The 13,577-nt window shown below is 45.6% G+C and overlaps 1 protein-coding gene across 4 annotated transcripts in view; it reads right to left on the bottom strand.

The window, feature by feature from the left end:
• Positions 1-13,265, bottom strand: part of FECH (ferrochelatase) — a 33,761-nt gene extending 20,496 nt beyond the window's left edge. For 2 of the 4 annotated variants that reach the window (XM_028102932.2, XM_028102935.2), the window contains exons 1-4: positions 13,022-13,265; positions 7,938-8,064; positions 3,544-3,663; positions 1,784-1,932 (exon numbers count right to left, since the gene is read on the bottom strand). In XM_028102932.2, the coding sequence (XP_027958733.1) occupies positions 1,784-1,932; positions 3,544-3,663; positions 7,938-8,064; positions 13,022-13,088 (463 nt within the window). In that variant the 5' untranslated portion in view covers positions 13,089-13,265. The remainder of the gene's footprint in view (positions 1-1,783; positions 1,933-3,543; positions 3,664-7,937; positions 8,065-13,021) is intronic. The other 2 variants (XM_028102934.2, XM_088019286.1) reach the window with 2 other exon arrangements.
• Between the last annotated feature and the right edge of the window lie 312 nt (positions 13,266-13,577).

The following is a 13,577-nucleotide window of genomic DNA, read 5'->3' as shown; positions in this document are numbered from 1 at the left end:
ATTTAGTGACTGGACAGGCAAGCCACTGAGCTGATGATACTTCATGGATACCCTAAACTTATCCCCAAATTATAATGAAGAATAATAGACTTTACTTTTTCATATGCCTCTATAAGATGGAATGCTTAATAAACTGATTTTTTTTTAAAAATCACTTACAATTCTGACTATGAAAATATGAAGTGGATATTACTATTCGTTGGTCCCTACCAAAGCAGGGAATAATCCTAGAATCTCGATGATGTAACTTCCTTTGTATTAGATGGCCACATATTAAAATAATCAGATGTTTGATAGTGATTTAAATCTAGTTCATTCCACGGGACTCTTTCCAAGCCAACCCGGGAGGCCGAGGCCATGGCTGGTCCGTCTGATCCAGACAACCCAGCAGCCTCACCAGAGAGAGGGGAGGTGGGAAGGATGCCCTCCATCTGCACTCCTTTCTCAAGGCTAACAGCTCTGCTGGGATACTGGATGGATCCTACCACATCAACAGACAAAAATGGCATCTTGCCATTTCTTTTTTTCCACTGAAGACAGCAGGGCACCTGCAGATCTGATTCACACTAGACCTTTTATCGTGATAAACTGTTAATGACTAGAGGGCTTGTTCTCTATCAGGCAGGTGTGAGTAGGGCACAGCCAAGTTTCCCTCACCTAATGTGTTCAAGATACATTGCGTACGAGTGGCTGAACTGTATAAGAAATGCCCTTGAGCCACCAGCGAAGGCAGGAAGGACACCCGATGTTCAGAAGCATGACTGAACAATTTTCCAAGTGAGCTGAGCTGAGCTAGAGCCTCTGTCCCTGTATGTGACGGGAAACAGTGGCTTCCAAGAGCAGCCTGAGGTGACACTCAATGGTGTTTTCTCAGAGCAGAGTAAAATGCTTTTGGTCCTGCCTGGAGGGGTGGCTGTCCTTGAGGCTCCCCGCTGTGTCACACTCCTGTCCTCATTCTGGAGCCCCAAAATGTACCTGTTAATTAATGTATTTCATGTGCCTTACATGCACATTTCTTGGTTTAACATTTCTCATATTGGTCCACATCTGCAAGAGATGCCATCTTAAAATTAACCGGCAGAGCTTCGTGTGTGTGTGTGTGTGTGTGTGTGTGTGTGTGTGCGAACAATGGTGTGTCCTGCAATCTTGAATGTGTCTTGCATGCAGCTAAATATGGCACTTACAATTCATTCATGCAGTTAGTGCTTCATTCTGCACATTATCCTTCTGCATTAGAGGTTCTCAGAGGACAGTTACCAGACACATGCAATCCGCTAGCGCCTCACACTAGCCGGTATTGCTGAGAGCCGAGGATGGTTGCTGAAAGTTGCTTACAGTCTCACGGTTGCCACAAGAGCTAGCCAATTCTGCTCTGTTCATCTAATTAGCTGTCTGCACAGAAAGAAAGGCACTAACAGCAGCCCTGATCCATTTCTCAAAGATTTCTTCCCGGCGGCAAGGAGATATGCATCTTTTATTCACGGTATGTGGCCTCTTCCTTATAATCTAGCTCAATTTAACACACACCTCAAACTTCCTTTTGAACCAATGCTCCAAATCTTTAGCTCTTTCCTCTGTAACATAAGGAATAACAGGCTACACAGCCAAGGACAAAGGATAATGCCTTAAGAACGGAGTTAAGGGACCATGCATCATACAGAAACCCCCACAGATCAAGGACTGCAGATACAGAGAACCGCATCTGCCATCCACTAGTGTTTGGGACTTCATATCCAATTTGCAAGAACAAGCCCAGTGAGATACTGATTAAGAAGCGCTGTACCTGTGTGCGGGGACAACTCATCCAGCAGCTTCACCATGCCTTCTCCTTGCTTGGAGGTCCACATCTTGATGGGAGACCCACCTCCAATCCTGCGGTACTGCTCCTGAATTTTGGGGGTTCGGCGTTTGGCGATGATTGGTGCCAGCTTACTAAATCATTTAACAGGTAGGTAAGTGGATTTTATTCCACCTTAGCAACCTCAGAAACTACTTGATAGAAAAGATAAGCAAAATTGTAAGAAGAGCCTAAGAAGATCAAGCCTTTAAAAACAGAAGCTTTGAGTGACAAACAGCCAGCTCTTTTGGCCTCAAGTAGAGAGAGAAAACTAAACACTCTCTGAGGAGTAGCCACCTCTGCCCCACGTGTTATTCTAGCAACACAGCCTGAAGATTCAGGACACCAAACATTCAGGCATGGACCCTAGATGCATGCCAGCCACTATCTTAACACTTCCTGATGCTACACCTAGTAGGAAGTGGGATATAGAAGACATTAGGAAGCATATATTCCTCTTACTTTAAGAAAATGCGTATTAATCACAGATACATTTGCATATGTGAGCAAAGATGTACGCAAACCACAGGGTCATTCGTTCACTGTAATACGTAAACAATGTAAATGTCCACCATGAGCCACAGGTTAAATAAATTGAGGTATGACCAGACAATGCAATTCTATATAGTCGTGGGGAAAAAAAATACAAAAAACAAAAAACCAGATCTATATAATCTGTTATGGAACAATCTCCAAGATACATTGTTAAGTTTCAAAAAAAGAAAATAACAAAGTGTTAAATAATGTACATAAGTACATTCACATTTGTGTTGAAAAGAACAGGGAGGATATATATGCCCACATAGACCTATATATCTATAAATAAAGTTATGTACATGCTTGCATATGCACGAACTATTTCTAAATGTAACCAGAAAGACATCTGTACAATCACAGATTTCTCTATTTCTGGTTACATCTGTAACCTCCCAGGTGGGTAACTGGAAGGCTGGAGTCCCAAGGAAAGGGAAAGGGACACTTGCTTTTTACAGTGAACATTTTTCTGCTATTTGCATTTTTTATCATATGCATGTATAAATTTTTCATTACAAACACCCATTTTAAAAGAGAAGAGAAGGAGGGAGGGAGGGAAGGATGAAAGGAAAGAGGCAGTCACCATCCATATTCACAGTATGAATGAATACTAATCACTGCTTCCCTGAGTATTAATCAGCCAGTGAGTCCCAAGTACAAATGTATCTGTAACATCCTTTTTTTTTTTTTTTTAAAGATTTTATTTATTTGACAGAGAGAGACACAAAGAGAGAGGGAACACAAGCAGGGGGAGTGGGAGAGGGAAAAAGCACGCCCCCAGCAGAGCAGGGAGCCCAGTGCGGGGCTTGATCCCAGGACCCTGGGATCATGACCTGAGCCGAAGGCAGACGCTTAAGGACTGAGCCACCCAGGCGCCCCTATCTGTAACATCCTTAAAGGGACATCAGTTGTGTCGAGGCAACTGCAATTTCCAGAGCTCTGGGGAGGAAAGGGCTCAAGGGGGATCCCCTCCCCAACTTGCTTTCTCTCTCTCCTGCAATTCTTGCAATAACAAATCCTTCTTATGCCTAAGGAAATAATAATGCTGCTCTAGCCACTACCAGATATGCATTAAAACCATTTATTTTTTGAAACTAAAGAACTGAGGTGCGTGTAAGGCAAGAGGCACTGCACAAGTTAGGAAGAAGCACAGGTGCTTGGACGTGTCTTACTTTTGAATAGGAAGCGTCATGAGGTCTCGGTCCAAGAAGAGCCTCAGAAGGAAGTCGTGAACATCTCCCAGGGTTTCAGGGCCTCCCATGTTTAGCATTAAAATTCCAGTTTTTGGCTTCCTACAGAAAACAAAATGCAATGGTTGATTTGTAACTTTTTATTTTTCTCCTCTAGGGTACAGTCTTGGTTCAGCTAGCAAACTCCCATCCAATCTGTTCAAAGCAAAGGTACAGACCTACAGAGCTGTGCACGGGCATCCCATGGCTACCCATCTGGGGACACACCAGGCCTCCGGTTCCACACAGCCCCAGCTCTGACTCTGACCTCGGTCTCCGAGCTCCATCCATGACGCTGGTCTTCTCTGGGCTTGAAACATTTCTCCACTAAACCGTCAGTCCTGAACAAAGATCCCATTCCTTAGGGACTGAGAGCCAAGGGATAAATCTACAATTGTCCTGAGGCTGGAAAAACTGTTCATGTGAATGCCTTATGAACACACAAATGACTTGGTCTCTCCAAACTTCAGTTTCTTCATCCATAAAGATAGAGAGTCTGCAAACTACCTCAAAGGGCTGTTTTGAGAATTAAATAGATAGCGTACTTAGTCATTTAGCATGATCTGGAACACAGAAATTATCTTATACACCGAGAAGCCATGGGCTTCCCAGAAGTTTAAACCTCCACAGTATAATACCAGCCCCTCTCTAATTCTTTACCTGTTCCCTTCTCTTTAATGATTACATTAAATTACTACTGATGAATTATTTCTTGCTACTCTGCTGCCTTTTCCAGAGCCTGCCTTTACTCCTTCTTCAGTGTCTCCTGCTACGATAAAGTACATGTCTCATGTTGCACTCACCTCTCCATCCTCCATCTAGAGCCACTGCTTAGGGGATTCCTGCAAGAAATTGCTCTAACTTATTCAAATAGGTCCAGCACTGAATGAGCCAGAAGAAGCAAAAAAAGAAAATCAAGCAGTTTGGGGGAAGTTAACTAAACCAAAGGACTATGCAAACTCTAAACCTCTAAAATCTGGAGCAGCTCCGGAGCCTGCACAGATTAATGTGAGCCAGGCCAAGATGAGCTCCCCATTCCCACACCCCTTCAGGGCGCAAGATGGAGCCAGAGCGGGACCAAGTGCCCCTTGCATGCTTTGGGTGGCCGCCAGCAGCCCAAGACTGGAGACTTGGAACTCTGAGGTCAGAGCCAGAGATGAGAGCCTGGAGAACTGGAGGCCCGTGTGTTCCTGTGAACAGTAGGCCTGTGACGCCAGTGAAAGAGCCTGCAAGTGGGGACACTAAAGGACAAGGAGTGTTTCTTCCATTCCTACACCTTTTTTTTTGCATTTGTAAAAATTTAGATATAATTTACACATCATAAAATCTGCCACCTCAAACTACAATTCAGTGGTTTTTAATATATGCGACCATTACAACTATCTAATTCCTAAACATTTTCATTACCCTGAGAGAATATTCCCCCCCACTAGAGCCATTCCTCATTCTCCCTCCTGCTCACTCTTGGCAACCACTGATCTGCTTTCTGGGTCTATGGATCCGCCTATTCGTAGAAACAGAATCACATAATGTGTGGCCCTTTGTGTCTGGTTTCTTTCCCTTAGCATACAATTTTCAAGGTTCATCCATGTGATAGCATGAATCAGTATTCTTTCCTTCTTACGGCTGAATGTAGTCTCCATTCACTCTTGATAAAGCAGCTGAGAATGACCAGACTGAGGTTTATGTAAAACACCATTATTACAAATGCGGAGTGGTCCCACTTTCTAACCCTCCTGTATCAAGACCACCTCAAACTGCTGCAGTGACTGAGCCGATCCTGCCGAGATGGCTCTTGTTTGGAAGACTGTTCCTAACGTGTTCTAAAACCAGTGAGATCACGAGGACAGTTTAATTGCAATTTTTAAACAAACACTAACATTTGGTGATAATGTGAGGTAGCAGAGTGTGTCAAATGTATACAGGTGGAAACTTTTTTGAGCAAACACACTACAGGGGAATGAGGGAGAAATCAGTTCTCAGCCTAAATTTTCAAAATAAGAACCAATTCCTGGGGTAACGGGTATGTTGCATTCCAGGGAAGTCAGGGATCTTCCCATTTAGAGCCCATCATAAGGATGAACTAGGTTCACTTTTCACATCGTCTTAGGCCAACGTTTCTCTTCCTTGGCACTACAGGCATTTTGGGCTGGATGATCCTTTGCTGTGGAGGGCCATGTTGTACGATGCAGGGTTTCAGTAGCATCCTGGCCTCTACTTGCTAGATGGCAACAGCACACACCCCACCTGAGTTGTGACAACCAAAAACGTCCCCAGACATCGCCAACTATATCTGGGGAGTGGGAGGGGAGGGCTCCCCTCTCCCTCTACTGAGAACCACTGTGTTAGAGGAAGGGGGTTTACTCTCCTTTTTACTAAACCAAGCAATTATTTTGGAAGACGGTCATTGTCCTACAACTTTTCCACCTCCTCTGACCAAAAATCCTATCAATGAATTAACAAGCTGGTATTTAGTTTTCTTTTCTTGATACCTGAAAATTCCAGATTCATTATATTGTGAAACTATAATACTCCCTTAATCTTTCTACTTAGACCACCAGTGTTCTGAGATCCTGTCTCTCACCCTCAAAATCTGTGACTCACAATAAATTAAGCGCATTTTTCCATGGATTGCTGCCAGTTAACAAATTACTGGTTAAGAAACCCCAAGCTAAGAGACTTACCTAAGCCACAGAGGGTATCAACGTGCAAACGAGATTTAGAACTGTTTTTCATCTATAACACCTGAGCTCAGAACAAGAGTGGCTTTAAATTGGATGTTACTCTGCCCTGCAAACCCATGTTTTGTAAACCATGATGATCTTACACATGAAAGAGATGCACACGATTTGAAAATACCTAAATACACATGCACTTAATTCAAAACTGTGTTGTGCATGATGAATGGCGCATTAGCTGTCCTAGTCTGACACCCTCTTTGCGAGAATGTCAAGTGCAAAGCTTTAGCAAGGGTCACTCTGTCTCTCCTCCCCTCCAGACACAGCCCATCTGACACCAAGCTCTGAATGTCAAGTTCCCTTTGTTTGAATGTAAAAGTATAAATAGCATAAATTTAAAACTTCTCCCTTGAAAAGGTTTCAACACTTTGCCTAAGGCTCTATCCCCCCCGCAGTTTACTCAGTGTTCAATCAACATACCCAGGATCACACAATGAAAAAAAACAAACACAAAATAAGACTATTCATTTTCATAGCTGTATTGCTTTCATGGAACATCATGTCTAGAAGAAAGGTCAAGGAGTTAACAGTTCACAGCGACTTCCCTTCTTTAACCCTGCTAGTATTGAAGTGTGCTATTTCTGTGTACTCATCTAAATAAAAGCCTTTTAGAGTCTTGTGCTGCGTCTGTACCAAGGAAGACTTAAGAACAGCTGTGGCTTCTGCTATGGAAGAGGACACCCAACAACAACGCCATGCCCGCCATGCCTGCTGACTCCCACCAGCAAACAGCAGGGGTGAAGTATGGAACAGATACTTTATTCCTTTAATAAATCGCAAATCATATTATGTCAGTTCTAATTATGTTCACTGTGTTAACAGTGAAAAACAATGGGCAGAGTTTACCACACAAATTCTGGACAGATTAGTTATTCTTTATCCTGTACAGGACCTACATTTTATAGGTTAATTATGTTAGGTTTGTAAATACATTTCCAGCAATACATATAATTTGTGTTACATGACATATTCCAGGACTAAATTCCTACATGATTTGCAGACTGTATGAGCTATGTGTCCTTTAACAAAAGCCTGGTGGGATTTTCTTTGTCAATCATACCCCAATAAAGCTGGAAAAAAAATTTTTAATAAAAAACTTCAGGATGGCTCAGTCGTTAAGCATCTGCCTTCGGCTCAAGTCATGATCCAAGGGTCCTGGGATCGAGCCCGTCGGGCTCCCTGCTCCTGCTCCACGGGAAGCCTGCTTCTCCCTCTCCCACTCCCCCTGCTTGTGCTCCCTCTCTCGCTGTCTCTCTCTGTGTGTCAAATAAATAAATAAAATCTTTAAAAAAAAATTTTTTTAATCTGTAAAAAATTTCAAAAAACTTTTAAAACCTTAGGGTGTGTGTGTGTGTGTGTGTGTGTGTGTGTGTGTGTGTGTGAGAGAGAGAGAGAGAGAGAGAGAGACCTGAGAGAGAGAGAGAGAGAGAGAGAGACCTGCAGTTTTCCAGCTACTGAAAGAAAGCCAAGAAAATATCACCCACTCCTTACATACCAGCATTCCCCTACAGATTTCCTCCTAAGGCTGCTTGTAGCCACTCACTGGTGTTGGCATCCACAAAAATAAATTCTTATTAGTACCTAAAATTAGAGTCATACCTCTTCCCCGGCTGAATTTGCGGTTTTGGGCTTCTGCCATGTTGGGCTGTTTCTGTGGCAGCGGCTGCCGTGGCTCCAATCGACTGGCCCCTCCATGGTTGGCAGGTCCTCGAGCCGCCATGCACCACTGTGGCAAAATTAAAGTAGCAGCATGAAATCTAGCGGGGAAGTAATTACTTTGGAAGAAGTCCTCAGAGCATCAGTCCCAGATTTAAAATTTAAAGAGATGCTGTAGCACAGTTGATTTTCCCAGCATTTCTCTGCACATGGGCAAAGGCACTTACAATCCCTCTGACGGGGGCGGGGGGTGCAGGGGGCACCCCCTAGGATAGCGTATCTGGACCTGCAAGGAGCCTTTTTAGAAACACACCTCCTCACTCTGCCTCGGCAGATTCTGACACGATCCTTCATGAAAACCACTGCCCATTTCTGGAAGTTACTGGCAGCAGCATGCTGCTCATATGAAGGGCGAGAAACTTGCCCAACAGGCTAAGAGCCATTGATTTAGGGAGTGGCAGTCGAGCCAGTTTTCCACTGCCAATTGCACAGACCTCATCTGCCTATAAGCCTTCTCCCTTAAAGCACCAGTGCTAGGGATGCCTGGGTGGCTCAGTTCGTTAAGCGTCTGCCTTCAGCTCAGGTCGTGGTCCCAGGGTCCTGGGATCCAGCCCCGCGTTGGGCTCCCTGCTCAGCGGGGAGCCTGCTTCTCCCTCTGCCTGCTGTTCTCCCTGCTTGTGCTCCCTGACAAATAAATAAAAAAATCTTAAAAAAAAAAAAAAAAGCACCAGTGCTGAGAACCCTAGCACTGCCCTTGGACCCTGACAAGGGGAAGGGCTCTACTTTAGAGGGCCCTTTCTGGCCCTCCTCCTGCTGCAGCTCCCCCCACGGGGTACGCAGTCAGCAGAGCCAAGGATTCATGGACCCCAGAGTCCATGGCTCACATTCCTGACCAGGCTCCCAGGACCCAGAACCCCAGAATTCCCTGTCCCCGGAGCCCCACACCCACTGCCAGGGTCTGCACAGGCCTCCTTCCTAGATCTAGCCTCCTGAGGCCTGACGGTGCCGTCAGCACAAGCATTTCTTGACCTGAAGGGAAGCTATTTGCAGGGGCAAGAATAGAGCTTGAACATGCAGACTAGAGTGTCCACTCGGGTGCATGCACAAGACTCTTCACCATGCAGGGCAGAGTCGGTGGTGCAAAGAGAAGCAGGGAAGCCTACAGGTGAGAGGCAGCTCTCCCAAGGCCATGACATTTCTGTAGGCACTCTGAAGAGTTCAACAGTGCACCCTTCCAGGGCGTGATGAAGGTCTAGTCGCCAGGAGTGGAGAAGAGAACATATTTCACAGCTTGTTAGCTTGCTATCCCACATATGATATGTGGGTCTCCATCTGCACTCTTGTCCTGGCCCCCACAAGAGTTAGGTGTGGGCCTGGAGAAGCCACCTGAACTGAGGAGTCCATGGGCCCTACGTATTTGTAGCGTGAAGAATATTCATCCTTAAACGACATACAGTGAAATTAAACTGAAGCTATACAGCAGATCCTCAAGATGGCAATGTGGGACTGTGGTTACTGCTGTGCCCCACACTGTACACGTGACCTCTCCCTCTTCATTTGTAAGTGTCTAGAGCACAGGGACTACACCTGCTCTGATTTTTTTTCACCTACCCTGTCTATAAGATATAGGAGAATGGTATCTCCAGGACCCTTGGATTTCCAACTATCCATATTGTGCACATTCCCAACAGAGCCAATTACGTGAGCTTGTGCTAAACAGTCCTTATTAACTCAAAGTGGAAGTGCAAAAGATTGACATAAAGAAGTTCAATTCTGCTCAAATGAAGTCTCAAGCCAACTCATATCTTATTTTAGACAAGTTCAATTCTGAACTGCATGAGATTTAACCAGGTTCTCAATCATGCCACCATGTCTGCAATTCCTTATATGAATGAGATTATACTGGGTTCCATGGGGTATCAGAATAGAATTTGGGCATTACATGATTTGACTGCTGGTAATAAGATTTCCCCCTGTGAGTCTTAAAAAGGAAGTGGCAGAAGGGACTCAGGGTGAGACTAGAGTCATCAACTAGTACATTAGTACTTCCTAGGACAATTTGGGAACTGGTAGCTTTTCAAGCTGCTGATCTATTGCCATGCCCTACACTTACACAATCCTCTGTGGTTGAACAAATTCTCAGGGCAATGCTGCTAATAACGGGTCCTCTGTACTCAGGACCCACCTCTCAAGAACTTCTCTATGACACCCCTCGCCCCTAATGATCTGAAGGCTCCAGAGAAACAAAGAGTAGACTCTGACGAAACGATTTGTATCTTGTAGTTAAAGTTGTTTAATTATTCAAACAAAGGACCAACTGAGATTCCTGAATATACACAGCTCACAGCTTAAGAGAAATCCAAAGGCACAGACAGCACTGTGTGGCATAGAGTGTATGTGTTCCAGAGCCAGAGAGATCTGGTGGAAATCCCAGATAGTGCCGAACAGGCTGTGTGGCAGTACTTGGACAACTCAAAGAACTACTCCAAGCCTCACTTTACTCATCTGTAAAATGGTGATAAGGCCAACCCTGCAGGGCCGCTGTGAAGATTAGGAAAAAATTTTTAAATCTATGTCCAGCCCCAAGAACAGTGCCAGGCACAATGCATGTGGTTAAGCAAGAAGAATACTCAATAGCAGGGACTTGCCCACTTATGAACTAAGACCAGGTATTCTAACCCTACTTTTGACATGAACTGCAGAAGGCCAACAAACCATAAAGGCTATACAAGTAAGAAAATGCAGAATATAGGGGCGCCTGGGTGGCTCAGTTGGTTAAGCGACTGCCTTCGGCTCAGGTCATGATCCTGGAGTTTCAGGATCAAGTCCCGCATCAGGCTCCCTGCTCAGCAGGGAGTCTGCATCTCCCTCTGACCCTCCCTCCTCTCATGTGCTCTCTCTCTCTCTCATTCTCTCTCTCAAATAAATAAATAAAATCTTTAAAAAAAAAAAAAGAAAGAAAAAGAATGCAGAATATAAAGAAAGCAAAACTTCCTAACTCCTGGACAAACCCAAAAGGTGAAGCAATCAAAAGTTTATCTGTGACTTAAGTTCATGGGTATCAACTGGTTCTCCAAAACCAGATTATTATATTTTGGATGCTTAGGGGTGGGGCAGAGGAGGGTATAAAGGCACACAGTACTTAAATATATACGGAGCCTTTTCTATCACATAGAGATGAGGCTTATTTCAAAAGGTACTTATAAAAATAGGTACATTTTAGGGGCTCCTGGGTGGCTCAGTCAGTTGGGCGTCTGCCTTCAGCTCAGGTCATGATCCCAGGGTCTTGGGATCAAGCCCCGCGTCAGGCTCCCTGCTCAGCGGGAAGCCTGCTTCTCCCTCTCCCACTCCCCCTGCTGTGTTCCCTCTCTCGCTGTCTCTCTCTGTCAAATAAATAAATAAAATCTTAAAAAAAAAAAGGTACATTTTAAAAATTAACAGAAATAATGTACTATATGGTGACTATTAATAAACACTTGGGGAGGGGAGGCTTTCAAAAAAAGAATTATTTTCTGGTATGGCACCAAAATGTTCTAGTGTCCTTAATTTAAACACTGATACTCTTTTTATTATTCCAGAAAATTTTTTCTAATTATGAAAGACATGGATGCTTAGTGTTGAAAATTTGGAAAGAAAAAGCAAAAACAAAAAACAGTAATTCATTAATCTACCAACTTTCTTTTTTTTTAAAGATTTTATTTATTTATTTGAGAGAGAGAGAGAGAGAGAGCATGAGGGGGGGAGGGTCAGAGGAAGAAGCAGACTCCCTGCTCAGCAGGGAGCCCGATGTGGGACTGGATCCCGGGACTCCAGGATCATGACCTGAGCCGAAGACAGTCGCTTAACCAACTGAGCCACCCAGGCGCCCCTAATCTACCAACTTTGTAATTTAAATATATATATAGTATACACAGTATGTGGCCCACACCAGGGAGCTTCTTATTGATTCTTATTGATACATGGTGTAAAACTTTGCTTTTACACTTTTACTTTCAGAATTTGTTTTCAGAAACACTACCCAATTTTTTCTAACCCAGATAATGTTAATTCCTTCATTTCAAAAGGATGATTAAAGTATTATAACTACATCATAATATCAGAGTCCATAATTCAATTGACTTCAAATCCACTCTTGTTAGGTTTCTGAATCCTTCCACTTAGTCACCTATAATCTGGACAAGTCATTTAAAGTTTCTCAAATTGTTCTACGACCTCAAATGTAGAACCTGTCAGATTTTGCCACAGAAAGAGCCAAAGAAAGAAAACATTAACTCAATACATCTTTCAGCCCCGTTACTGGCATTGTGCTTCCTCTTCTTAAAAAATAATGCCTTTTGCTCCAGTACCCTTAGTGACCTGACCCTCAGTATAAACTGGGTCCTTATTATTTTCCTCACAAAGGCACCTGTAATAAGATATGTAAATTCAAAGTGGATTCTCTCCATTCCTTCTCAGTAGGCACCAGACTGATGAACTGTGGGACTGTTTAGAAAAACTAAGTCAGGTCTGTGTCCAGTCACCATTCAGCAGCAGTGGGCACACTGCGACCTCCATCACCAGGGAGGGAACCTCAGGACAGATGTCCGTGGTGATGACGACGATGCCTTAGTTACCATCCTCAGTGGCAGGTCCTTAATTCACGCTCTCTCCCGTAATGCTCACAACAACCCCGTGTCTCTCATTACTGATTTTACAGGTAAGAACTAAGGCGCTGGCAAATTCCGGCACTGCTCATGACCACCCAGCTGACCGGTGGTGCTCCAGGACACCCCCCTGGCAGTGCCCCAGGGCCCCCAGATGACCCACTTACCCCCTCTCGCCCTCCCAGGGGACGACCCCTTTCCTGTCCCACCTCCACGGCGCCCCTCGCCCCGTCGCGCGGAGCCTCCTGCGCCGCTCCCGGAAGCCCCCAGGTCGGCGGACCCCGGCGCTAGCTGCCCGCTGCCCGCTGCCCGCTGCCCCCTGCCCCCTGCCCCGGGCGTCGCAGGGACCTCGGCGGCGGTGGCGGCCGCGACAGCCTCACTTACGCCGATCGCGGAGCAGGGCTCTCGCAGCTCGCACGGCCGCAGCCATGTTTGTGCTGCCTGAAAGCATTCCCGGGGTTGCCTCGGCCCGGGACCCGGACTCCTCCCGCGGTGGCGCGATCGGGTGTCGGTCCCCAAGGCGCCGAGCTGCTGGCACTGCCACCCTAGGCCGCCTTATCTCGCGTCGCTGCCCCCTGAGCCCTCGCGGCGCGCCTGCTTATTCGCGGCCGGCCAGGCCGGAGCCTCGGGGGCGGGGCCAGGGAAGACACGCCCCTCACGGGAGCCCGCCCCGCCGCCCGGCGGTCCCTGGAGGTAAAAGGGGCCGGGTGCGCGCTAGTGGCCGCGCCCCTCCACGCGGCAGTTCCCAGCACTGGAGCCCGGCTCGGCCCCTGATCACCCTGAACGAATGCCCTGGTTGCATTTGCCAACCTGGCCAAGTCAGGAACCGTAGCCACAACTCAGCAAAGACTTTCCAGACATTTCCAATTCTCTTCCTGAGATGGGAGGATGCTTTTGCCTCAATTCTCCAGTTCGCTTGCCTTGTTACCTCACAACTGTG

This window comes from Eumetopias jubatus, unplaced genomic scaffold (genome assembly GCF_037043125.1).
Source record: "Eumetopias jubatus isolate StellerSeaLion01/CBP00866 unplaced genomic scaffold, mEumJub1_p1.0 scaffold_16, whole genome shotgun sequence".
NCBI lineage: Eukaryota > Metazoa > Chordata > Mammalia > Carnivora > Otariidae > Eumetopias > Eumetopias jubatus.
The sequence above is the reverse complement of the archived record's forward strand: the minus strand, read 5'-3'. Positions and strand labels throughout refer to the sequence as shown.